At 39.8% G+C, this 25,375-nt stretch overlaps 1 protein-coding gene across 1 annotated transcript in view; it reads left to right on the top strand.

Annotated features, from left to right (window-relative positions):
* The window catches only part of NR1D2 (nuclear receptor subfamily 1 group D member 2), a 34,729-nt gene that overhangs the window by 4,757 nt on the left and 4,597 nt on the right, over nt 1-25,375 (top strand). The window contains exons 2-7 of the mRNA XM_054483658.2: nt 4,340-4,606; nt 5,824-5,912; nt 9,132-9,276; nt 11,440-12,068; nt 14,395-14,580; nt 17,209-17,419. Of these exons, the coding sequence (XP_054339633.1) occupies nt 4,340-4,606; nt 5,824-5,912; nt 9,132-9,276; nt 11,440-12,068; nt 14,395-14,580; nt 17,209-17,419 (1,527 nt within the window). The remainder of the gene's footprint in view (nt 1-4,339; nt 4,607-5,823; nt 5,913-9,131; nt 9,277-11,439; nt 12,069-14,394; nt 14,581-17,208; nt 17,420-25,375) is intronic.

The following is a 25,375-nucleotide window of genomic DNA, read 5'->3' as shown; positions in this document are numbered from 1 at the left end:
TATTCCAATTTTATAGAGGATGACTCAGGCTTAGAAAGATTGAAAGTGACTTGCTTGCTCAGGTCTTCTCACCAAATAAGTTTGTACTCCGGAATTGGACAACCTTGACTTTAAACTCTGGCCTGCCACTTAGTGGCTGACTTATCCTCTCTGAACTCCTTGTTTACAAAAATGAGTTAATGAAAGTTAATTCACAGAGTTCTTCTTGTGAGGATGAAATTGTGTCATTTTATTCCTGACATCCAGTAGGTACTTGGTGACTTGTAGTTTCACTTTCCTTTCTTCATTAGGTTGAGGAACTACTAGATGTACTCCTTATCTTCTAAGAAATTAAAATTTAACCCATTTGGGTTGCTATCAGTCAGGTTTATAGATGGGTGTCTAGTAGCAAGAGTAGATGCTAAGACAACTAAATCATTATTGAAGGTCTTGCTAGGAGAATGCAGCTACTTCTAGATGGGTCTTCTTTGATTTTCTGGTGCCTGGCACAGATGCTTATTTTCTTAAGACAGGAATTGGATCTTCACTGGATTGATAATAGCCCAGTAGTTTCTTTTAGGTTGGATATTGAAGCTTTTGCAAAGGAAATTGTTTTTTGGTTAATTATGATACAGTCCATTGCCCCATCAGTGCTTGCAACCAATTTTTAAGCTATCTGCATAGCTCTAATTTCTTTTCTTTTCTTTTTCTTTCTTTCTTTTTTTTTTTTGAGATGGAGTTTCGCTCTTGTTGCCCAGGCTGGAGTGCAATGGTGCCATCTTGGCTCACTGCAACCTCCACCTCCTGGGTTCAAGTGATTCTCCTGTCTCAGCCTCCTGAGGAGCTGGGATTACAGGCATCTGCCACCACACCTGGCTAATTTTGTATTTTCAGTAGAGATGGGACTTCTCCATGTTGGTCAGGCTGGTCTCCCGACCTCAGGTGATCCGCCTGCCTTGGTCTCCCAAAGTGCTGAGGTTACAGGCGTGAGCCACTGTGCCCGGCCAGCTCTAATTTCTAAAAGTTTATTTCTTAGCTAAGGTAGTCAGCAGATCTTGTGAACATAAATGACTGAAAATGGGGGCCCTAGGAAAGTCTTACTTCCAAGGAAAAACATCACTTTCTTATCTTTTATTTTCCTGAGATGTTAGATGTGAATTTAGTACCAAAGACACTGTTTTAGAGAAGACAAATAGCTGTGAGATCTTCCTTTGGAATTTCATTGAGGACTAAGAATATTTGTCTTTGTAAAGTGTCCTATTGTGAGTGGAGACACCTGTGAAAAAGTAGCGGTGTGCTAATACCTGGAATTTTTAATGTGGACTTAAGATCTCTAAAGTTATATAAAGACAGCACAATGGTTTTATCCAGTAACATGACACTGGCTAGGTTGCTAGGTTAAATTGGTTTCTCTTTGGATTGACAGGGTAGTAATGATATTCTGGAGGCTGTATTGATGAAAACATCAATCTTTAAAACTATAGGCCAATTTGTGTTTGAATTCACTGATTGTAGCCATTTTTAAACTTCAGTGTGCAAATAATTGCTTGGAGAGCTTGTTAAAATTGCACGTTCCTGAGGACGTGTTCTCCAGTCTGGGCAGGGCCTTGGAAACATGTATTCTGAAAAAGCACCAGCTAGTTTTGAGGATATGTATTTTACATAATTTCTCTGGGTGATGAAAATAAACTCGAAGTTGGGAATCTTTCTTCTTGTGTTTGTAGTTTTGGAGTTTTTAGATTTTAGAATGAATGGTAGATGAAAACAGCCTTGGTCACTTTGTCTTCCAGGGAGCACAGATGAAGCAGTTGGCTTGTGGCAGTGTTCTTCAAACTTGGATGTGCATCAGAATCACCAAGAAGGCTTATTAAAGTTTCTGATGCAGTAGATCTGGAGCAGAGCCTGATAATTTGCATTTCTAACAGATTCTGGTGATACTGATGCCCCTAGTCCAGGGCCCACACTTTGAGATGGTTGGTTTGTAGTTAGGGACCACGTTGCAGGAAAAATATTAATTGCAGGATTAATTAAGGTGAGATGCACATAGCAAGAGAGCATATGGACAGTGGGTCTAACTGGGAAGAGCAGATTTGCACCTCTCACCTCATGATCGATTCCAGGCATAGGCTTCCTGAATAAAACGATGGAATTGTCTACGTTAGTGATATTTTTGTCTTAAAAATCAAGTGCATATAGTTGAATTTAGGTATGTTAAATTTGTGTCTGGGCTGGGCACGGTGGCTCACACCTGTAATCTCAGCACTTTGGGAGGTGGAGGTGGGTGGATCAACTGAGGTCAGAAGTTCGTGACCAGCCTGGGCAACATGGTGAAACCCTGTCTCTACTAAAAAAAAAACAAAAACCAAAAACAAAAATTAATCAGGCGTGGTGGCGGGCGCCTGTAGTCGCAGCTACTCAGGAGGCTGAAGGAGGAGAATCGCGTGAACCCGGGAGGTGGAGGTTGCAGTGAGCTGAGGTTGCGCCACTGCACTCCAGCCTGGACAACAGAGCAAGACTCCATCTCAAAAAAAAAAAAAAATTGTGTCTGATGAAAAACATTGTGTGTTTCTTGGCATAGTAGGCACCTGTTTTATCTTCCCTTCTGGGTTGCACTCAAACCCCTTGAGAGTTGTGGTTGTGCCTTCCTCCTCAGAGGGTTTGTTTCTTAGCCTCAATATATATAATTGGTGCTTAAAAACATATCTGTTATCTACTACCTGACAGACTAAAAGTGACTTTAAATTTCTCTGCCTGTTTTTTTTTTTTTCTTGCCTGAAGACGGAAATGTCTATCTTTTTGGGATTGTTTTGGCCTCAGCGTTTTGCTGTGTGGATTTTTGTTTAAAAATGATTGATAGGCCGGGCGCGGTGGCTCACGCCTGTAATCCCAGCACTGGGAGGCTGAGGTGGGTGGAGCACCTGAGGTCAGGAGTTCGAGACCAGTCTGACCAACATGGTGAAACCCCATCTCTACTAAAAAAAATTACAAAACTTGGCTGGGGGTGGTGGCATGCGACTGTAGTCCCAGCTATTCAGGAGGCTGAGACAGGAAAATTGCTTGGACCCAGGAGGTGGAGGTTGCTGTAAGCCAAGATCGTGACACTGCACTCCAGCCTGGGTGACAGAGTGAGACTCCATCTCAAAAAAAAAAAAAAAAAAGTCAAGGCCAGTTTTCAGAAGGGTTGTGGCAGTTATATAAAATTGCGAATCACATTTTGAAAATAGCTCTGTGTAGAGGGAATTAGCTTCAGCCTTACTGTTATTCTGGTATAGCATGCATTCTTCTAGCATCTTTAACACCTATAAAGAGCGAGTCAGAAGAACAAGTAGTGAGTCTGGATTTCTTAAGAGCTGCTTAGAGATGAATGGCATAATGGGGTAGAGAAGGGAGAGTATTGAACTGGGGATTGGTTAGTGGATAGACTATTGAACTGGGGATTGGTTAGTGGATAGCCACATATGTCTTCTGGGAACACCAAAACAGAAAGGTGTGGGAGCAAGGGCTGTGAAAGGATCCCTGTTTTGAGATAATTTACCTTATCTACCATTCTAAATGTTACATCTGTTCTGGATTAACCTGTGCTTTTAGCCAAGTGTTGGGGGAGGCAAATGATAAATTCATTGTTTCTAGGATTGTGTCAGATAACAGTATAACAGGAGGCAAAGAAGAGACCAGAACCAGATTTCTTCATGGCCAGTTTGTTTAAGCAACGAAGTTACTTAGGAGCATTTTTTAGTCCTTTTAGGAAAATATTGGAAAATGAAAAGCTTTAGGTGTGAGGGTCTGCATGTGCTCAGAATATCCAAGCCGGTGAAATCCTTCTCACTTAATTTTTTCTTTCTTTGAGACGGGGTCCTGCTCTGTCTCCAGGCTAGAGTGCAGTAGCATGATCATGGCTCACTACAGCCTTGAACTCCTAGGCTCAAGTGATCCTCTCACTTTACCCTTCTAGTAGCTGGGACTACTAGAGGTGCTGGGTGCAAACCACATGCAGCAAGTTTTTAAATTTTTTTGTAGAAACAGCATTACCTTATGTTGCCCAGGCTGGCCTCAAATTCCTGGGCTCAAGCTACAATCCTCCCGCCTCAGCCCCCAAAGTACTATGATTACAGGCATGAGCCAGTGTGCCGGGCCTATCTTCCTTTTTAAATCAGTGGGAGTTACATGTGCTTTGAACTTTGCAGAAGCAGGACGAATAATGGGAAATAAGGAAATACTTTACTTTTTGCTTTTGGTGTAAGCAAACATTTCATATCAGTATCCTGTTTCTAAAGTTAACGGCTTTACTGTTGAGATTTGCAAAAATAAAAAATACATATTATCTTGTATCTAATTATGTGATTTTCCTCCTATTTTCTAGGAGGTGTGATTGCCTATATCAGTTCTTCCAGCTCAGCCTCAAGCCCTGCCTCTTGTCACAGTGAGGGTTCTGAGAATAGTTTCCAGTCCTCCTCCTCTTCTGTTCCATCTTCTCCAAATAGCTCTAATTCTGATACCAATGGTAATCCCAAGAATGGTGATCTCTCCAATATTGAAGGCATCTTGAAGAATGATCGAATAGATTGTTCTATGAAAACAAGCAAATCGAGTGCACCTGGGATGACAAAAAGTCATAGTGGTGTGACAAGTAAGTTACTTTAGTTTTCTAAAGATTGCTGCCATTAATTGCAAATGGGGCTTATTTTATCAGCTTTTCATTTAGGGGACCATTATGTTTCTGGGTACAGTTTTCACTCCCTGCTGGGTAATCATACATCATTAGTTAGGGAAGAAATCAGTGATGATTTTAGAAGTTATAACCTAGGGGCTGTCATTAATTCTTGCCTCAGAGCAAGATATGTGGTTATGTACTCTGCCTGACCCTGGTCCCTCTAGGGTACCCTCTTTTACTATATTTCACAGTTACTTTTCTTCTGAACTACTAGAACTAAGTCTTGTTTCTAGAACAGAGTACTTGCTCATTGTGGGAAGGGGTTAATTAGTGAAACTGGATATGGGAACATTTGGGATTAGGAAATGTTGGATTGGGATAACCAAATGAGTAGAGGGATTTGGACCTATCTGGCCTCTGTAGGTGAAGTAAATTGACACAGCTACCTGTGGAGAGACATCCCTTTCCACCTTTTATTGATTGATTTCTCTGTCTGAATTCTTAATTGTTATCCAGAGAATTGTTTTCTTAGTTCTGGTTGCATATCTGGTGTAAAGTAACTCTAAATTTACAAAATTTCTTATTTCCTGCCGACAGGTCTGGAAAAAAAATAAATTTACAAAATTTCAGCGTAATTCTAAAATCAGGAAAGGAAAAATCTGGGTCAGTGAGGTATTTTTGTCAGTGCCATAAGTTGTATTTAAAAGAAAATTATGGCTGGGTGTGGTGGCTCACACCTGTAATCCCAACATTTTTGGAGGCTGAGTGGGGCAGAGTCCAGGAGTTCAAGACCAGCCTGGGCGATATGGCAAAACCCCATCTCTACTAAAAATACAAAAATTAGCTGGGTGTGGTGGTGCATGCCTGTAGTCCCAGCTACTTGGGAGGCTGAATGGCATGAGAATCACTTGAACCTGGGAAGTGTGGAGGTTGCAGTGAGCCGAGATCACGCCACTGCATTCCAGCCTGGGCGACAGAGGGAGACTCTATCTTAAAAAAAAAGAAACAAAAAACATAAGAAAATTATGATTATGATTACTTTTGATTTGAAAATATTTTTCTTTTACATTGTGAAAGTAGATACGTATCTTTTAAAAGCTCTTACAAGTTGAATGAAATAAAATATCTAATTGGAAAGAAAACAGACTCAGTGTTTCTTCCTACTTTTTACTTTACGTCCTTTTGTGTCCTAGAATTTAGTGGCATGGTTCTACTGTGTAAAGTCTGTGGGGATGTGGCGTCAGGATTCCACTATGGAGTTCATGCTTGCGAAGGCTGTAAGGTAAAGCATGCTTTTGTTTCTTTAAGCTACTGATTCTGGGATTTAAGAAGTTGGGTTTAGATTTACCCATTTCTGCAATTGATAGTCTGAGAAACAGTGAGAAGTCAGCTGCTCTTTTTAAGTTTTAAGCATTTTATGTAGTGTATAAGCGTAACTTGTTTTGAATAATATTCTTAATTCAGTGAAAGTATTTCTTTTTTCTTTAAGATTTTGAACAAAGTAAATTTGCTATCTCAATTGAACATACTTATTATGTTAAACCAAGTGCACCAAATGCTCATTCATTAATGTGTCAAGCACAGTTCTAGGTGGTAGTGAAATAACAAGGAACAAAACAGACAAGGCACTACTCCTTCCTTGTTGGAACTTAGTTTAAACCAAACTTTGAATTAGGTCTCATCATATACTTTGACTTAATGACACGTCAGGTACTGGGAGCTGGGAATAATTGCTAGATACTTGAAAAAAATGTGGTATCTTAAGAAATAATGCCAAGTGAGTAAAATAATCCTGAATATAAGTTGAGCCCTTGGGAAAGCTAGTTTATTTGTAAGTTTAGTTGACTATTTTCTAGTTATTGCTATTAGAGTGTTGGTCAAATAATTCCAAGTGAGATGGTCTCTACCTCCCTACCTATATACAGGGAATATTTCTCTCTTTTTAAAAAACTTGGCACAATCTTTTCTCCTGAGTATCAAAAATTAACGTGATGAAGACACATGTTCTTGCTGTTCTCTGACTTGAGGCCACAAGCAAGAATCTAGTTTGGCAAGATATGATGGGTAAACAGGATAATGAATATACATGATGGGAGAGTAAATATTTTCAATTCTGAATGAATTGTGAATTTGCTAGTTTTTTTTTTTTTTTTTTTTTTGAGATGGAGTTTTGCTCTTATTTCCCAGGCTGAAGTGCAGTGGTATGATCTTGGTTCACTGCAACCTCTGCCTCCTGGGTTCAAACGATTCTCCTGTCTCAGCCTCCCGAGTAGCTGGGATTACAGGCACATGCCACCACTCCAGGCTAATTTTTGTATTTTTAGTAGAGTCAGGGTTTCATCATATTGGCCAGGCTGGTCTCGAACTCCTAACCTCAGGTGATCTGCCTGCCTCGGCTTCCCAAAGTGCTGGGATTACAGGAGTGAGCCACGCGCCTTGCCAAGTTTGCTAACTTTTAATGGCTGGGTAACTTTGTGAGACAAGTCAGTATTTTTTATAGATGTAGCATTTTTTTCATTGTTTAAAAAAAATTCTCCTTCTCTCTCTCTATATTTTTTTGTTTTGTTTTACAAAAATGTGAAGTAATATTGGGGCAGGCATTATTACTTTATAGCTAGAAAATAAAAGCACAAACTGAATGAGCTGATTGCATATTCTTGATAAATACACATCTGTGCAGTACTCTTAAAAATGTGTCTCAGCTCTTGTAGTATCTAAGTCAAGTGTATAGTATCACAATAATAAAATATAAAAATGTTGTGTCCCATGACTACTTAGTATAGATTTGGGAAATGTGTTCAGTTGTCATATAAAAGGAAAATGCAGTTTAAAATAATTTTGGTAATTGCATTCTTGAGTTTTCTGTCCTCCCTGGTACTATGAAACTGGAGATCTTTGGAGACCTATCACAGAACACGTACTTGAATTGTTTGTGTGTGGAGTAAAGGCAGCTGTTTGTAGCCATCTAGTTGGGAACTGTCTTTCCTTGGATAGTTAGCTACTCTGTTGGTGTGTGGTGTAACACTTACCTGTTGCTGACATGTAGTCAGTGACTTCTGTCATGTATAAGTAGGCCTTGCCAGTGTCAGCAGGTAATGATCCTGGAAAGACCAACTTCTATTAATGTAATCCACAATCTAGTGAGGGGATTATAGCTATCAAACATATTTCTCAGTCAGCTTTTTAAGAAGTAGTCATTTAGGCTGGGTGCAGTGGCTCAGGCCTGTAATTCTAGCTCTTTGGGAGGCCGAAGCTGTAGGATTGCTTGAGGTGGAGTGTGAGACCCACCTGGGCAACATAGGGAGACCCCATCTCTACAAAAAGTAAAAAAGCTGGATGTGGTAGCACATGTTTGTGGTCCCAGCTCTTGGGAGGCTGAGGCAGGAGAATTGCTTGAGCCCTGGAGTTCGAAGTTGCGGTGAGCTATTATTACATCATTGTACTCCAGCCTGGGTGACAGAGCGAGACCCTGTCTCTTAAAAAAAAAAAAAAAAAAAAAAGCTGGGCTCGGTGGCTCTTGCCTGTAATCCTAGCACTTTGGGAGGCCAAGGTGGGCGGATCAGTTGAGGTCAGGAGTTCAAGACCAGCCTGGCCAACATGGTGAAACCGTGTCTCTACTAAAAATACAAAAAATTAGCCGGGCATGGTGGCAGGTGCCTGTAATCCCAGCTACTGGGGAGGCTGAGGCAGGAGAATCCCTTGAACCTGGGAGGTGGAGGTTGCAGTGAGCTGAGATAGCACCACTGTACTCCAGCCTGGGCTACAGAGCAAGAGTCTGTCTCAAGAAAGCAAACAAACAAACAAAAAATCAGGTCGGGAGTGGTGGTGGCTTATGCCCTGTAAGTCTAACACTTTGGGAGGCAAGGCTGGCAGATCACTTGAGCCCTGGAGTTCAAGACCAACCTAGGCAACATGGCAAAACCTCATTTCTACAAAAAATATTAGCTGGGTGTGGTGGCGTGTGCCTGTAGTCCCAGCTGTTTGGGAGGCTGTGGTTGGAGAATTGATTGAGCCAGGGAGGTTAGGGCTGCAGTGAGCTGTGATCATGTCGCTGCACCCTAGCCTGGGCAACAGAACGAGATCCTATCTCAAAAAAAAAAAAAAAAAAAAAGAATCAGTCATTCATACTTCAAGAGTTTTGGAATTTGTAGTGAATAAAAGTATGAGATGGAAGATGTGACTGCAGGCAGGGTCTGGTAACAGGGTAGTGTGGTTGTTGCGAGGGGTGCTTTGGGTAAGGACAAAGAATTGCTAAAGGGAAGAAGAATTTTGTTTGGTTAGTAGGTGTTAGGTGCTTACTCATACCAATAAGAAAATCAAATTAAATTCTGTGTGTCAACATTATATTTCCCTCTGTCCTAAGACATAGTGTTTCCCAGATAGCGAGTCATATACTGGGACTATAGTTCGTCATATATGCTAGATAGGTATGGGAGCAGTGTTTATAAGAAGTTCATTTGGGTGTTTTTAAATGGGTAAGTAAATCTTCCTTTGTTCTTAGGGTTTCTTTCGGAGAAGTATTCAACAAAACATCCAGTACAAGAAGTGCCTGAAGAATGAAAACTGTTCTATAATGAGAATGAATAGGAACAGATGTCAGCAATGTCGCTTCAAAAAGTGTCTATCTGTTGGAATGTCAAGAGATGGTATGTTCCCAGTTTAAAGAGTGTTCCTAAAGTGTATGGAGCTTGGCTTTTATTCCTCATGATGAACCAGAGCTGTAAACCGGTTACCAAGGACCCTCTTGTATTTAAGGTGAAGCAGAAAACATATTTTCATGCTTTACAGGACACCAAATTGATTAAAGTCGTATTTTAGCATTATCATACCAGAAACAGTTTTTGGCTAAACTTTTGTTGTTGTTGCTTCTTCTAAAAAGAGCCATTTTTTTTCTGTGCAATTTGATTACTTTTTATTTTTTCCTAAAACCAATGGAGTTTAAAAACATTTTATATATGGCCGGGCATGGTGGCTCACGCCTGTAATCCCAACACTTTGGGAGGCTGAGGTGTGTGAGTCACTTTAGGTCAGGAGTTCCAGACCAGCCATGGTGAAACCCCATACCTACTAAAAATGCAAAAAAAAAAAATCAGACGAGCGTGGTGGCATGCACCTGTAATCCCAGTTACTTGGGAGGCTAAGGCAGGAGAATAGCTTGAACCCAGGAGGTGGAGGTTGCACTGAGTTGAGATCGTGCCACTGTACTCTAACCTGGGTGACACAGTGAGACTCCGTCTCACTGCAGCCTCCGTCTCCCGGGTTCAAGTGATTCTCCTGCCTCAGCCTCCTGAGTAGCTGGGATTAGAGGTGCCTGCCACCACACCTGGCTAATTTTTGTATTTTTAGTGGAGACGGGGTTTCACCATGTTGACCAGGCTGGTCTCGAACTCCTGACCTCAAGTGGTACACCTGCCCTTGGCCTCCAAAAGTGCTGGGATTACAGGTGTGAGCCATCAGGCCTGGCCAGGAGTTTCTTGAGTAACAGGTTTCAGCAATTGATGTTTTGTTTTTTCAATTGCCTGAAATTTTTTTTATAGTGCTAAAAGTACTAATGCTAAAAATAGTCGATGGATATTGTGATTGACCTAAAAGAATAAAACTGACAGTCATTTGTGAAGGGAGGAGTAGAGGTAAAGTATCAAACATGATTAAGTTGTTTGTTTTTGGTAGCAATAATGTTAGAGGCTACAATTAGATTAACAAGGCTTTCTGGGCAAGTATATGAATTTTTATTATCTCTGTATAAATACTAGACTGGAAAGAAGCTTTTCTTTCTTTCATGGATAGGATTATTGGAGACAAGACATCTTCTAAGACTAGCTTCTAAAAGAATAGAGGATGACTTATCTCATTTTTACTTAATTCACTGGTTTTAATTAAAATCTACCAAGTTTATTTTTCAGTAAGTGTATTTCTACTGATTTTGGAAGTTTTTTTGAAAGATTTTTTTTTTTAAAGAGGCTGGAAAAGAAGACAGCAGATAATTTCATAGTTAGATCTTGAGAGTAAAGTTACAAAAATGAATTGACAAGGGCCAGGTGTTCAGGGAGTGATTTTACCTACCGGGTTCCATTAATGGTAATGGATGTGTGTAGCTGAATCACACATGCCTTCCTGGGAACAGTCCTCAGCTTTGTTAGTAAGGAGCCGTGTAGTAATACTGGTCTGCTTCAAACTGGTTTTCATTAGCTAATTTCGTATTTCTTTTTTGTTTTTCTTTCTTTCTTTCTTTTTTTTTTTTTTTTTTTAAGATGGAGTATTGCTCTGTCACCTAGCCTGGAGTGCTTTGGCACCATCTCGACGCACTGCAACCTCTGCCTCCTGGGTTCAAGCGATTCTCCTGCCTCAGTCTCCAGAATAGCTGGGACTACAGGCGCCCACCATCACACCTGGCTACTTTTTGTATTTTAGTAGAGACGGGGTTTCACCATATTGGCTAGTCTGGTCTCGAATTCCTGACCTCAGGTGATCCACCCACCTCAGCCTCCCAAAGTGCTGGGATTACAGGCATGAGCTACTGTGCCCATCCAAATTTCCTATTTCTTTTCTTAGACTTTGCTTATAAAATACCTAGGAGATAGATGTCCTTAACTTTGTTTTGGGGGAAAATGGAAAATTTTCTCTCCCTCTCCTACTTCCTTTGGTGCATCAAGACCAGCAAGTTTAGAAAAATGTGGACCAGAGACATGTAGACTCATTCTTTATATGTATGACTAGAGGCCATAACTATTGGATAATTTTGTGTTATTCTTTTATACAAAACAGGTCTTATTTAGAATATAGATGTTAAATATCTTTTTCTTCAATAGCTGTTCGGTTTGGTCGTATTCCTAAGCGTGAAAAACAGAGGATGCTAATTGAAATGCAAAGTGCGATGAAGACCATGATGAACAGCCAGTTCAGTGGTCACTTGCAAAATGACACATTAGTAGAACATCATGAACAGACAGCCTTGCCAGCCCAGGAACAGCTGCGACCCAAGCCCCAACTGGAGCAAGAAAACATCAAAAGCTCTTCTCCTCCCTCTTCTGATTTTGCAAAGGAAGAAGTGATTGGCATGGTGACCAGAGCTCACAAGGATACCTTTATGTATAATCAAGAGCAGCGAGAAAACTCAGCTGAGAGCATGCAGCCCCAGAGAGGAGAACGGATTCCCAAGAACATGGAGCAATATAATTTAAATCATGATCATTGCGGCAATGGGCTTAGCAGCCATTTTCCCTGTAGTGAGAGCCAGCAGCATCTCAATGGACAGTTCAAAGGGAGGAACATAATGCATTACCCAAATGGGCATGCCATTTGTATTGCAAATGGACATTGTATGAACTTCTCCAATGCTTATACTCAAAGAGTATGTGATAGAGTTCCGATAGATGGATTTTCTCAGAATGAGAACAAGAATAGTTACATGTGCAACACTGGAGGAAGAATGCATCTGGTATAGTGAAATTGATTTTTTGCTTACGTTGTATCAGGGAAAGCTTTGAAAATTTTCTTTTATTTGGGAGATATGCTAACTTGGGGGGATGGTGTCAGAAAACCTAAGAAATTTACAGACTTAATTTTGTACAGTATTTTAGGTCAAATAATTTTAATAAACATCATCTGATGAATGACCTAATTTCATACCCAGCTAGGTACAAGCATGTGATTTGATTGATCTGGGATTGGGATTAGGATTTTATGTAAAATATGATTCATGCAGAATTGGTCCTTTAATTCTTGGAAATCCCTTTGAAAATTTAAGCATTCTGATTAATTAGTACTTTACTAGCTTTGGGATTTTCTCAAATGGCTGAACTTTTCACTTGCCATAGTTAGAAATTCTTTGATTTCTATAGAAAGAGGTTTTTTTTTAACCATTATTATGCAAAAAGGTCTTTGGATATAGAACACAGATGTTTTATTGTTTGATAAATTTAGGAGTATTTTAATTTCATAGGCTGATTTCTAAGGATTTTCTCAGACTTCATTTTATGAGATGACTTAATGTTGGTCATATCATTCAAGCTTTTCTATTTTTCCATCAAATACGACATTCTACATCAAAGTACAGTGTTCATATTCAGCCAAAATTTCATCAAAAACAGCAGTACCACACCATTTCCAGTTTAAACCATGAGGTCCTTTGATAGTGCTTGGTATTTTCTACTGACAGGTAATTAAAGTCGTCTTTTTCATTTTCAAAATAGTTGACTCTACCTCAATCTTCATTAAAATTTTTGTTGTCACTTGCAGTTATTTGATTCTGTGGACCTTATGTTAGGCTAAGTCGTTGCTTTTTTGTTTTTTTTTTGAGACATTCTTGCTCTGTTGCCCAGGCTGGAGTGCAGTGGCGCGACCTCAGCTCATTGCAACCTCCACCTCTTGGGTTCAAGCAGTTCTCATGCCTCAGCCTCCCAAGTAGTTGGGATTACAGGCGTGTGTCACCATGCCTGGCTAATTTTTGTATTTTCAGTAGAGACAGGTTTCACCATGTTGGCCAGGCTGGTCTTGAATTCCTGGCCTCAAGTGATTCACCCACCTCAGCCTCTCAAAGTGCTGGGATTACAGGCATGAGCCACCACGCCTGGCCAAGTGGCTGCCTTAATGAAGGAAAAATCTGTAGGCATTTTGGTTCTGATTTCATGATATTCTCCATGGTTTTGTAATCATCCCATTCTTAGATTTTGTATGAATTTAGTGAAAATTTAAAGGCTGATTTTACTAATAGAATATACAGAGTGTGTTTCATCATCTTTTTGGTGTTTTTCCTATTTTCCCTCACCCAGTCCTCATTTAGAAGGCGCACCTGTATCTGCAGTCCTTGTTTCCTGATTGAACAAGTAGGAGTCAATGATCACACCATTGTTTTTGAAATAAATGGGCACTGACTTTTTTTTTTGAGACGGAGTCTCACTCTGTCACCCAGGCTGGAGTGCAGTGGTATGATCTCGGCTCACTGCAACCTCCGCCTCCCGATTCAAGTGATTCTTCTGCCTCAGCCTCCTGAGTAGCTGGGACTACAGGCGCGAGCCACCACATCTGGCTAATTTTTTTAATTGTTAGTAGAGACGGGGTTTCACCATGTTGGCCAGGCTGGTCTCAAACTCCTGACCTTGTGATCTGCCTGCCTCGGCCTCCCAAAATGCTGGGATTACAGGCGTGAGCTACTGCGCCCGGCCAGGCAGTGAGTGACCTTTGCAACAAAATGAGGCACCTTGCTGTTTTTTCCTCTTGGAAATTACAACATTGTAATTCTACCTATTTAGAAATAAAGGAGTTTTGAAATATTAACTAAATGTGAATTTGGGCCTAGACTTGTGACTTCTAGCTGTGTTGGATAAATCACTAAACCTCTCAGAGTCTCATTTCTCCACCTAAGAAATGGAAATTATAATCTGCCATGAATAACAGATTGAGAATCAAACAATTGAATTTGTTTGCAAAATTATAAAACACCATATACTAGCATAAGGTGGCAGCAGTGTTACAAAATAAACTCTTAAACCTGTGCAACAGGTGTTTGAAATAGCTTGTTATAGATGATATTTTTGCTTAGGGTTTTTTTTTATGATAAGTTAATTGCTATTTATATTAGGTTGCCAAGAGGCTTTCTACAGTATGGTGGGCAGCAAATGGATGAAGTGTTAATATCTCAGTAGATTTTACTTATGTTTTGTGGGTTAAATTCATGTTGGGGTTTCTGATAATTGAGATGCTGCTTTTGACATTCCTTTACCACCTCTTAGCATTCAAGAGTTTTTCTGTTTTGTGTATACTAGGTTTGTCCAATGAGTAAGTCTCCATATGTGGATCCTCATAAATCAGGACATGAAATCTGGGAAGAATTTTCGATGAGCTTCACTCCAGCAGTGAAAGAAGTGGTGGAATTTGCAAAGCGTATTCCTGGGTTCAGAGATCTCTCTCAGCATGACCAGGTCAACCTTTTAAAGGCTGGGACTTTTGAGGTAGGTTTTATTTATCTTGAATATTGATGCAGGCAGGGCATGTAGTATTTTATTTTCATGGATGTTTTAATTCTTTTTTTTTTTTGAGACAGAATCTTGCTCTGTCACCCAGGCTGGAGTGCAGCAGTGTGATCACAGCTCACTGCAACCTCTGCCTCCTGGGTTCAGACATTCTCCAGCTTCAGCCTCCCGAGTAGCTGGGACTACAGGTGTGAGCCACCATGCCTGGCTAATTTTTTTGTTTTGTTTTGTTTTGTTTTTGGTAGAAACAGGGTTTTGCCATGTTGCCCAGGCTGGTCTCAAACTCCTGAGCTCAAAGTGATCTGCCCACTCTGGCTTCCTAAAGTGCTGGGATTACAGGTGTGAGCCACTGTGCCCGGCAGATGTTTTCATTCTTTTCTAAGTCAGTATTTATAGTCCAGAGTCTGAAAGTATCAACAAAATAATCATCATCTCAGGATTTTGGGAAGAGACTTGGGAGACTTGGTAAATCCAGAATTGTTTAGGATTTTATATTTATTTTTTTACTTATTATTTAGGATTTGAAATATAGGTATTCTGTATCTACAGCATATGAACTCCTAAGTTCTAGTATTGCTTTTAGATGTGGACTTCACAAGTTTCTGCAGTGTTAGACACCTCCTGAAAGCCTAGCCTAGCATTTACTGTATTCGATACAGAATAAGAAGGGCAAATAGAAGGTGATTTTTGTTTTTTGAGAGACTGTAGAATATTTTGGGGATATATCAGACATTTCTTATGTGCCACCTTAGCTCTTCCTGGTTTCACCTTGCTTCAGGATCCTTGGCTACTTTTCTGTCCCGCTTCTCTTGCAACACTGTATCCTGCCTGGGCTTGGGGTAGTCTCTACTGTATAACTTACAGATGTGCCTCTCCTGGTCCTTAGGTGTCTTTCACTTTCTGTCTGCCCCAGGGCATCCCTTTTGCTGCCAAGGTGTGAGATGCTTTGGGACCTAATTAAGGACAACTCTGAGATTGGGGTGGTGAGGGGAAGTTGATGTTTGGTGGGCCAAATCTTTGAACCTTTCATGGATGGAAGAAGTGAGCCAGGGCTATATTTTCACTTCTCCCTGGATTTAGTATAACAGAGGGAGTGAGATAACTAAGTAATATAATTGTTAACTGATTTAACTTGGATGTCAATTATAACATGGTGCTTAGAACACTTATTGTGATAGCTTTCTTTGTGGATAGTCTCTTTGGGTTATGGATCCTTGAAGTAGTTCAGTTAGACTTCATCTGCTTCCTTTGCCTTGGCTGCATTTGATGTGTTGATGTTTCGAAGTGTTGCTGCATTGGAATTTTGCTCTTTTTACTTAAGGCATAGAGGCCATGTGGTATACTTGGCAGCCTAAAGAGTTTCTTTAATGCCTTTGGCCAGGGCCCAGTTTTAAATTTACTGGCACTATTTCTTGCTCTAATTTTATATTGCATTTCAGAATCTTTGTTAATAGAGTGGCAGAGTATCTTTGCCATCAGTGGCTAGAATTTCTTTTGATGTTCTTCTTGGAGTATTTATTGCTTTGGTAGAGAATTTGTCTTAAGAAAGTGGTTTTGGGACCGGGTGCAGTGGCTCATGCTTGTAATCCCAGCACTTTGGGAGGCCGAGGCAGGCCGATCACTTGAGTCTAGGAGTTCGAGACCAGCCTAGGCAACATGGTGAAACCCTGTCTCTACAAAAAATACAAAAATTAGCTGGGTGTAGTGGTACGTATTTGTATTCTCAGCTATTCAGGAGGCTGAGGTGGGAAGGGTCACTTGAGCCTGGGAGGTTCAGGTTGCAGTGAGCTGTGATGGCACCTCCAGCCTGGGCAACAAAGCAAGACCTTGTCTCAATCAATCAATCAATAAATAGGCCGGGCGCTGTGGCTCATGCCTGTAATTCCAGCACTTTGGGAGGCTGAGACGGGTGTATCACCTAAGGTCACGAGTTTGAGACCAGCCTGGTCAACATGGTGAAATCCCATCTCTACTAAAAACAAAATTAGCTGGGTGTGGTGGTATGTGCCTGTAATCCCAGCTAGTTGGGAGGCTGAGGCGGGAGAATCACTTGAACCCGGGAGGCAGAGGTTGCAGTGAGCTGAGATCGTGCCACTGCACTCCAGCCTGGGTGACAAGAAGAAAACTCCATCTCAAAAAATAAAATCGCCTGGCATGGTGGCTCACACCTGTAATCCCAGCACTTTGGGAGGCTGAGGCGGGTGGATCACCTGAGGTCAGGAGTTTGAGACCAGCCTTGCTAACATGGTGAAACCCTGCTTCTACTAAAAATACCAAAAATTAGCTGGGTGTGGTGGCACGCACCTGTAATCCCAGCTACTTGGGAGGCTGAGGCAGGAGAATTGCTTGAACCTGGGAGGCAGAGGTTGCAGTGAGCCAAGATCATGCCATTGTACTCCAGCTCGGGCCACAAGAGCGAAACTCCATCTCAAAAATAAAATAGAATAGAATAGAATAAAAAATAAAATAGTGGTTTTGAGTAAAAGTATACCCTATTTTTCTTTTATAACTTTATGTGTGGGATGATTCATAACTTACTTGAATACTAAGTTGTTTTTTATTATTGCTATTAGACTTCTCCAAATACATTTATTTTTCTTTTTCCAGGTTTTAATGGTACGGTTTGCATCATTATTTGATGCAAAGGAACGTACTGTCACCTTTTTAAGTGGAAAGAAATATAGTGTGGATGATTTACATTCAATGGGAGCAGGGGATCTGCTAAACTCTATGTTTGAATTTAGTGAGAAGCTAAATGCCCTCCAACTTAGTGATGAAGAGATGAGTTTGTTTACAGCTGTTGTCCTGGTATCTGCAGGTAAGCAAGCTGGTTCAAAATTGTGCCACACCTAGCATATAGTGACCAAATGGGTAGAAGGTGGCAGTTAACAGGGTTCCAGAAAGTTATATAGAGGGAATAAGGCCTTAAGGAAGATGCTAAATTGTATGACCCTGTTATTTTTGTGTAACTAATTTTTTCATTATAACAATATATGTCGAAGTACTATAAGAATAAAGTAATACTTACATCTAGGCCTTGTATTTACCACTGTTATTAGTCTTTAGCTTTTTGTTCATAATTTTTTTGAATCTAAATCTCTATTTCATGAATTTGTTAGAACATTATGTATCTCCAGGTAGGTAGCTGTAATATGAATTTCAGTTTCCATTCAAATACAATGTGGGTTACTTGAAAACATTAAAAGTATCAAGAGGTATTAGTATGGTTTGTTGCAGAGAAATGCAAATTAGTTGTAGGCTTTAGTCCAGCTCTGCCATTGAATTATGTGGGTAACTTGGGTAAGTAACTTTACTCTTTTGGGTCTTGGACTCCTTCCTCATCCTGTCAAAGGAAGGGGTTGTACCATGTGAGCCTAGTGTGGTGTCTGGCATAGAAGAGCTACTCAGTTACTGTTTGAATGAGTGAGCAAGATTTTTGAGTTTTTAATGTTTATTAATATGAGTCATTTATGATGTTTCCCAGTGTCCCTGCCATCTTGCATTAATATTACAGTTATTTCTGACAGTACACATTAAGGCAGAGATTGTTACTCCCATTAACAAATTGGAAATTGAGCCACTTTCCTGGTATGTCTAAGTAAGTGCCAGCTATTTTTAGGCATCATTTTATTTTATAACATTTGGGAATTTTTTGGTATTTGGTTATGACTTTGTTTCCCATTTGCTTCCTACTGTGTAAAGGGTGCTGTGCTAGGCATTGTGAGAGTTATAAGTTACGGCCTCTGATTATGTGGCTAAACCATAAATTAGTAGCTCTTGAAAGAGAACAAGTTCTTGGCCAGGCGCGGGGGCGCACGCCTGTAATCCCAGCACTTTGGGAGGCTGAGGCGGGTGGATCACCTGAGGTCAGGAATTTGAGACCAGCCTGGCCAACATGGTGAAACCCCATCTCTACTAAAAATACAAAAATTAGCCGGGCGTGGTGGCACATGCCTGTAGTCCCAGCTACTCAGGAGGCTGAAGCAGGAGAATCGCTTGAACCTGGGAGGCGGAGGTGGCCGTGAGCCAAGATCACGCCAGCTTGCATTCCAGCTTGGGTGACAGAGCAAGACTCCGTCTTAAAAAAAAAAAAAAAAAGGAACAAGTTATTTGTATGATTTTAAGGACCTGTACCTCAGTGGAATAAAGACATGCCATTTGGTAACATAATTTGGCTACCTTTTCTGACCAGCTCTACCTGGATAACTAAAAATGTGTATATGACATGGGAGTAGTATGAAAGGAATATGTCAATAAGGGATATCTGTTTATAGCTAACTTATAATGCCTCTTGCATTTTACCTGTCATTTGTAGAATCTCTTGATAAGTAATTAGTATTGGTTTGAGTTGACGTCAGATTAATAAATCGATTATTTTGAAACCACAGATAATCAATACTTGTTAAATTATTTATGTGATGAATATGCCTTACCTATTAGGTGCTCAGGGGGAGACAAAAAGCTTTAAGGCACAAGCTTGCTAAGTGTTTTCATTCTTTTTGGAGAGATGAAACTACACAAAGAGCTTTATGCTACTAAACTGTGTAGTTCTGACTGAGGTAAGCTGGAATTGTAGAAAGGAAGGTGAGATCATCTTGGAAGGCTCTCTGGGGAAAGATAGAAGTGGAGCTGGAATTTGAAGGTTGAATTATTAGGCTTTCCCAATGAAGAAGAGATGGAAAGGCATGGGAGAGTACGAGGTAGGGCCGGGGAAGGGTCAGGTGGCCAAAGCCTGGAGTGTACATCAAGGAGGAAGTGGGACAAAAGCCTTCAGAGTTAGGGGAGCACCAGGTTATGGACTAACAGCTATGAGAACTAAGCAGAGAGGTTTTAACCAAAATATGAGGCAGAAGAAAGTCTGTGTACCTTCTTAAGTAGGAGAGTGATCCGGTTGAACAAAGTGATGTTTAACATTAATTCTGCATTTTTATTGTGGTGGGCGGATTAGATAGGTAAGTCATTAGTGCTAGAGAGTTAGGTTGAGAAGCTTTTGAAATGACATCAGGTATGAGGCAGTGGGGTGAACTCTTCTAAAATAAATTAAGGCAGGTGAGATGAAGTAGAAGGGCCAACTTCCCAGAGGTAGTTCAGAGGAAGAAATGATGGCAAGGTGGGAGAGGGAAACTCTGTATGCCAGGAACCTTGTTATTTCAGGATAGGAACATGATTTTTAGTTTGATTTAATCTGTTTTTGAAAAAGCCTTTTTTTCTGATTATAAATTTAATATGGGTTCTTTGAAAATGTAGAAAATATTAAAATGGAAAAGAAAGGTTATATCACTACCAAAAAAGATCACTATTAATATTGGGGATCTTTATCCATTTACCTATCCATCTATCCATTCACCTATCCATCTATCCATTTACCTGTTTGTTTATGTAGGATATATTTTAAAAATGGAAAATTAAGTGTGAAAGACTGATTATAAAAGAATACAGTGCATTCTAATTTTTGTTATGTCACTGTATGAACATATACAAGTACACATATATGAAGTTTCATGTCAAATTTTAATCCTTAACACTTAAAAATTACTAGCTGTTTTTTTTGTTGTTGTTGTTATTTTTTTTTTATTTTTATTTTTGGAGATGGGGTTTCGCTCTTGCTGCCCAGGCTGGAGTGCAATGGCATGATCTCTGCTCACCGCAACCTCCGTTTCCTAGGTTCAAGCAATTCTCCTGCCTCAGCCTCCTGAGTAGCTGGGATTACAGGCATGCGCCACCACACCCGGCTAATTTTGTATTTTCAGTAGACAGGGGGTTTCTCCATGTTGGTCAGGCTGGTCTCGAACTCCCAACCTCAGGTGTTCTGCCTGCCTCGGCCTCCCAAAGTGCTGGGATTACAGGCATGAGCCACCGCGCCTGGCCAAACAGCAGCATAAATTACTAGCTGTTTTTAAAGCAGTATCTAGGCAGGAAAATAAAATTCAAACGCGACAGAAGAGTTTAAAATGAAAAGTCTCTGCTTCTTTCCTCTTTCCTCTACCCCAGCCTTATTCCTCAGAAAACTGGATTTCTTAATACCCTTCTTTTTAATTTTCTGGTTGTTGACCACCCAACTCTGAATATAATGCTTATATCTCTATACCTCTTTTTTTTTGAGACAGAGTCTTACTCTGTCACCCAGGCTGGAGTGCAGTGATCTCAGCTCACTGCAACCTCTGCCTCCCAAGTAGCTGGGATTACAGGTGCCCAACACCATGCTCAGCTAATTTTTGTATTTTTAGTAGAGATGGGGTTTCGCCATGTTGGCCAGGCTGGTCTTGAACTCCTGACCTCAGGTGATCCACCCTCCTCGGCCTCCCAAAGTGTTGGGATTACAGGCGTGAGCCACCATGCCCAGCCTATACCTCTTTTTATTTAGTGAGTATAACTTATAAATAAAAGTATCCTTACTTTTCCCTCTCAATTTTTTTATGTTTTATTTTTTAATTTACTTTAATGGTTTTGTTTGTAATTTTAATATACTCACATTTTTTGACCTTTACTTATACATAATGTCTTTTGGATAGTTTAGATAGAATCTCTTAATTGTTCAAAGACACAGTTTTTCCTTTGTACTCTGACTTTGCTGTAACATTCCTTTTATGTAGTCAATTAAAACATTTATATCTTGTTCTATAACTGTTTGTCATGATTTGATCAGTTGATTCCCAAAGTTGAAAAGTTGAAAGTCAGCATTTATGGTATTATGATTATGTAAATAGCACTTACAATGTTCACACAGTGAGGTTGAAATGGTAAAGAATAACGGAAACCTCTTCTCCAAACCTCCACCTTGAAGGGTGATGTTCCTTGTATCAGGGAACAAATGGATGGTTTATTTCAGTTCTCTATTAATTGTTTAGAATTAAGTAACATAGTTTGCTTTATCTTTAAAATAGCTTTTTCTTTTTGGGAATGTATAGTTGTCTTCTTTTGTTGTTTTTGGGTTGTCAGAAGAAATACTAGTTAATTTCTATATCTCATATAATTTTATCCTCACAGTAGATCCCTGTGAGCTGGGACATGTTATTCACAGTTATACAGACAAGGGATTTGAGGAACAGAGGGGTTAAGTAATTTACCCAACATCTATTTTTAATTACTGGCTAAGCAAGTATTTGAACTCCCATTAGTCTGGCTTCAAAGCCTTTCCATTATACTGCTTGTTAACAGAATAGCTGTAGCTGCTAAGGGGGAGAAAAATCTCAAACATGATGTTTGCCTGTAAGATTGGAAGAATCCTAATATCATGGAAGGGGAATTATACCTGGAAGATAAGTTTCTTTTCAGGTTGTTGAAAGTAACAGCAGTCACTTCCAGTTGAAGATTAAGGACTGGCATGTAGGTGTGAGGTCAAGGCTCATTTACATACAAATTTTAGTTGTCTTCATAGAGATTTTTGTTGAAGGTTTGACTTTCATCCTGTAGGAAGTGAAAATAAATAGAATATTTGGTGAGGAGTACAAGCTTGGGAGTGCAATGAAGAACCAGCTAAGGAGAGAGAAGATAGATGTGTCATAAATTAAACTCTACAGTACTAGTGTAGCATTTAGTACACCATTTAGAAGATGAATTTCCACTTCAATATGTGTACTCTTAACATTATAGTCTCCAGAAGATTGTTTACCATCCAACCAGGTTTGTACCTTAGGTTCTTTGGCCTTGAAATCTTAAAAACCATAGTTTTAGAAATGGAGACTTTAGAAAAATTTAATACAATCTATAGTTTTAGATACAGGCATCCATTTCCCTGAAGTTCTGAGTTGTGTAACGAAGCATAGGTCATCTAAACACAAAATAGCCACTGAAAGACCAACAACTTAAAACATTTTTAAATTTTTTATGTGACTTCCTACACCTGTCCAACCAACTACTACTAATACTAGTTCCCACTCAGGTATCTTCCCCATTTATCAGTTGTTTCTTTCTTTGCCCACCTAGATTATTTTGTTTGTGGGGATTACTGTCGTTCTTTCTCAGTTTTCGGTATTATAAATTACTAATCATATGATTGAAACTAGAGTCATGTGTCGCTTAATGACGTAAATGTGTTCTGAGAAATGCATTGTTAGGCAATTTTGTCATTGTGTGAACATCATAGAGTGTACTTACATAAACCTAGATGGTATGTCCTACTACACACCTAGGTTTTATGGTATAGCCTATTGTTACTAAGCTACAAACCTGTACACCGTGTTCCTGTGCTGAGTACTTAAGTCTTTGTGTATCTAAACAAAGAAAAGGTACAGTAATAATAGATATGAAAGATAAAAGCTGGTATACTTGTGTAGGGCATTTACCATGAATGCAGCTTACAGGACTGGAAGTTGCTGTGGGTGAATGAGTGAGTGAATCGTGAGGGCATGTGAAGGCCTAGGACATTACTGTATATGACTGTAGACTTAATCACTGAACACCTATGCTACACTAAATTTATTAAAATTTTTTTTCTTCAATAATAAATTAACCTTAGCTTGCTCTGTTTTACTTTATAAACTTAAATTTTTAAAAGCTTTTTGAGTCTTATAGTAACACTTAGCTTAAAACAACACATTGTACAGCTATACAAAAATATTTTCTTTATATCCTTATTCTGTAGCTTTTTTCTATTTATAATTTATTTATTTACTTAAACTTTATTGTTAAAAACTGTGACAGACACATACATTACCTTAGGCCTACACAGGCTCATCATCATCAATATCACTATCTTCCACCTCCACATTTTGTTCTACTGGAAGGTCTTCATGAGCAGTAATATGCATGAGCTGTCATCATCTATCACCTTCTATATTTCTATGATAACAATGCATTCTTCAGGAATATCTCCTGAAGGACCTGCCTGAGGCTGCTTTACAGTTATCTTTTTTTTTTTTTAAAGTAGAAGGGACGGGCAAGGTAGCTCATGGCTGTAATCCCAGCACTTGGTGAGGCCCAGGCTGGTGGATCATTTGAGATCAGGAGTTCTCAAAAAATGAAGTAGAAGGACTATACTGTAAAATAATGATAAAAAGTATAGTATAGTAAATACTTAAATCAGTAATATAGTTGTTTACTATTATTAAGTGTAATAGGTTTGCTTACCCCAGCATCACTGTAAACGTGTTAGTTATGTGTTGTGCTATAATGTTACGACAACAAAAGCTGCAACGTCACTAGGCGATAGGAATTTTTCAGCAACATTATAATTTTATGGGACCACCCTTTTATATGTGGTCTGCCATTAACTGAAACATTGTTATGTGGCACATGACTATTTTCTGTCAGAATGTAAGCTCCTTAAAGGCATTCTGGTTTTGTTCACTGCTGATTTCCAAGCACCTTAGAACAGTAACCAGTACATATGTTTAATAAATGTTTGGCAAACGATTTCATCAAGTGAAAGAATGTTTTTTTAAAAAAACCATTACTTGAATATCAAAGGCAAGAGGGACTCTTCAAATCATTACTGAAGGCTTTATTTTTATAAAGATAATTTATGATTGACCAAAGTTAAATGTCAAGAGAAAGAGGTCTCTGCCAGTAGTTTTGTCTGAAAAATTGTGACCCTCCCCCTACCCCCACAAACCAATATCTGATATATATATATATATATTTTTTTTTTTTTGAGACAGGGTCCCACTCATCACCCAGGCTGGAGTGCAGTGGCATGATCTCGACTCACTGCAACCTCCATCCCCTGGGTTCAAGTGATTCTCGTGCCTCAGCCTTCCAAGTAGCTGGGATTACAGATGCCAATCACCATGCCTGGCTAAACTTTGTATTTTTAGTAGAGACGAGGTTTCACCTTGTTGGCCAGACTGGTTTCGAACTCCTGATCTCAGGTGATCTACCTGCCTTGGCCTCGCAAAGTGCTGAGATTACAGGAAGGAGCCACCATGTCCTGCCCAACAGTCTTTTTATTTTTTGAGGCAGCATCTCACTCTGTCACCCAGACTGGAGTGCAGTGGAATGATCGTGGATCACTGCAGCCTTGACCTGGGTTTAAGTGATCCTCCCACCTTAGCCACCCAAGTAGCTGGGACTACAGGCACGTGTCACCATGCCCATTCAATTAAATTTTTTTTTTTTTTTGTAAAGACAAAGTCTCACTATGTTGCTCAGGCTGGTCTCAAACTCCTAAGCTCAAGCAGTCCTCCTGCCTCGGCCTTCCAAAGTGCTGGAATTCCAGGTATGAGCCACCATGCCTGGCCTTTTTTTCCAAAAAAGAATTAGCACATAGTTGTAACGTTCAAATTTTGTTAAATATGAGATAAACTGGCCAGGTGCGGTGGCTCATGCCTGTAATCCCAGCACTTTGGGAGGCTGAGGTGGGTGGATCACAAGGTCAGGAGTTCAAGGCCAGCCTGGCCAAGATGGTGAAACTAAAAATATAAAAATGAGCCAGATGTGGTAGTGGGCGCCTGTAATCCCAGCTACTCAGGAGGCTGAGGCAGATAATTGCTTGAACTCGGGAGGCAGAGGTTGTAGTGAGCCGAGATCGCACCACTGCACTCCAGCCTGGGTGACAGAGTGAGACTCCATCTCACAAAGAAAAAAAAAAGATAAACTTATTTTTATCATTTTTCTGCATTTAGAGTTAATCAAACTTTTCTTTTTTTGCCCTTTACTATTAAATTTTAGTCCTTGTTTTAAGTGCTTGCATTGCAAATGACCTTTTTCAGCTATCACTTATAATGGAAGACCTCCTCGATATCCTTGTAAAAAAACGAAAGGGCATGAATGGCCAGAAGTTTTGCTTCCTTGTAGAAGTTAGAAGTCTTTTTCTTGTTAATTACAACCTCCTATG

This window comes from Pongo pygmaeus, chromosome 2 (assembly GCF_028885625.2).
Source record: "Pongo pygmaeus isolate AG05252 chromosome 2, NHGRI_mPonPyg2-v2.0_pri, whole genome shotgun sequence".
Lineage (NCBI taxonomy): Eukaryota > Metazoa > Chordata > Mammalia > Primates > Hominidae > Pongo > Pongo pygmaeus.
The sequence above is the reverse complement of the archived record's forward strand: the minus strand, read 5'-3'. Positions and strand labels throughout refer to the sequence as shown.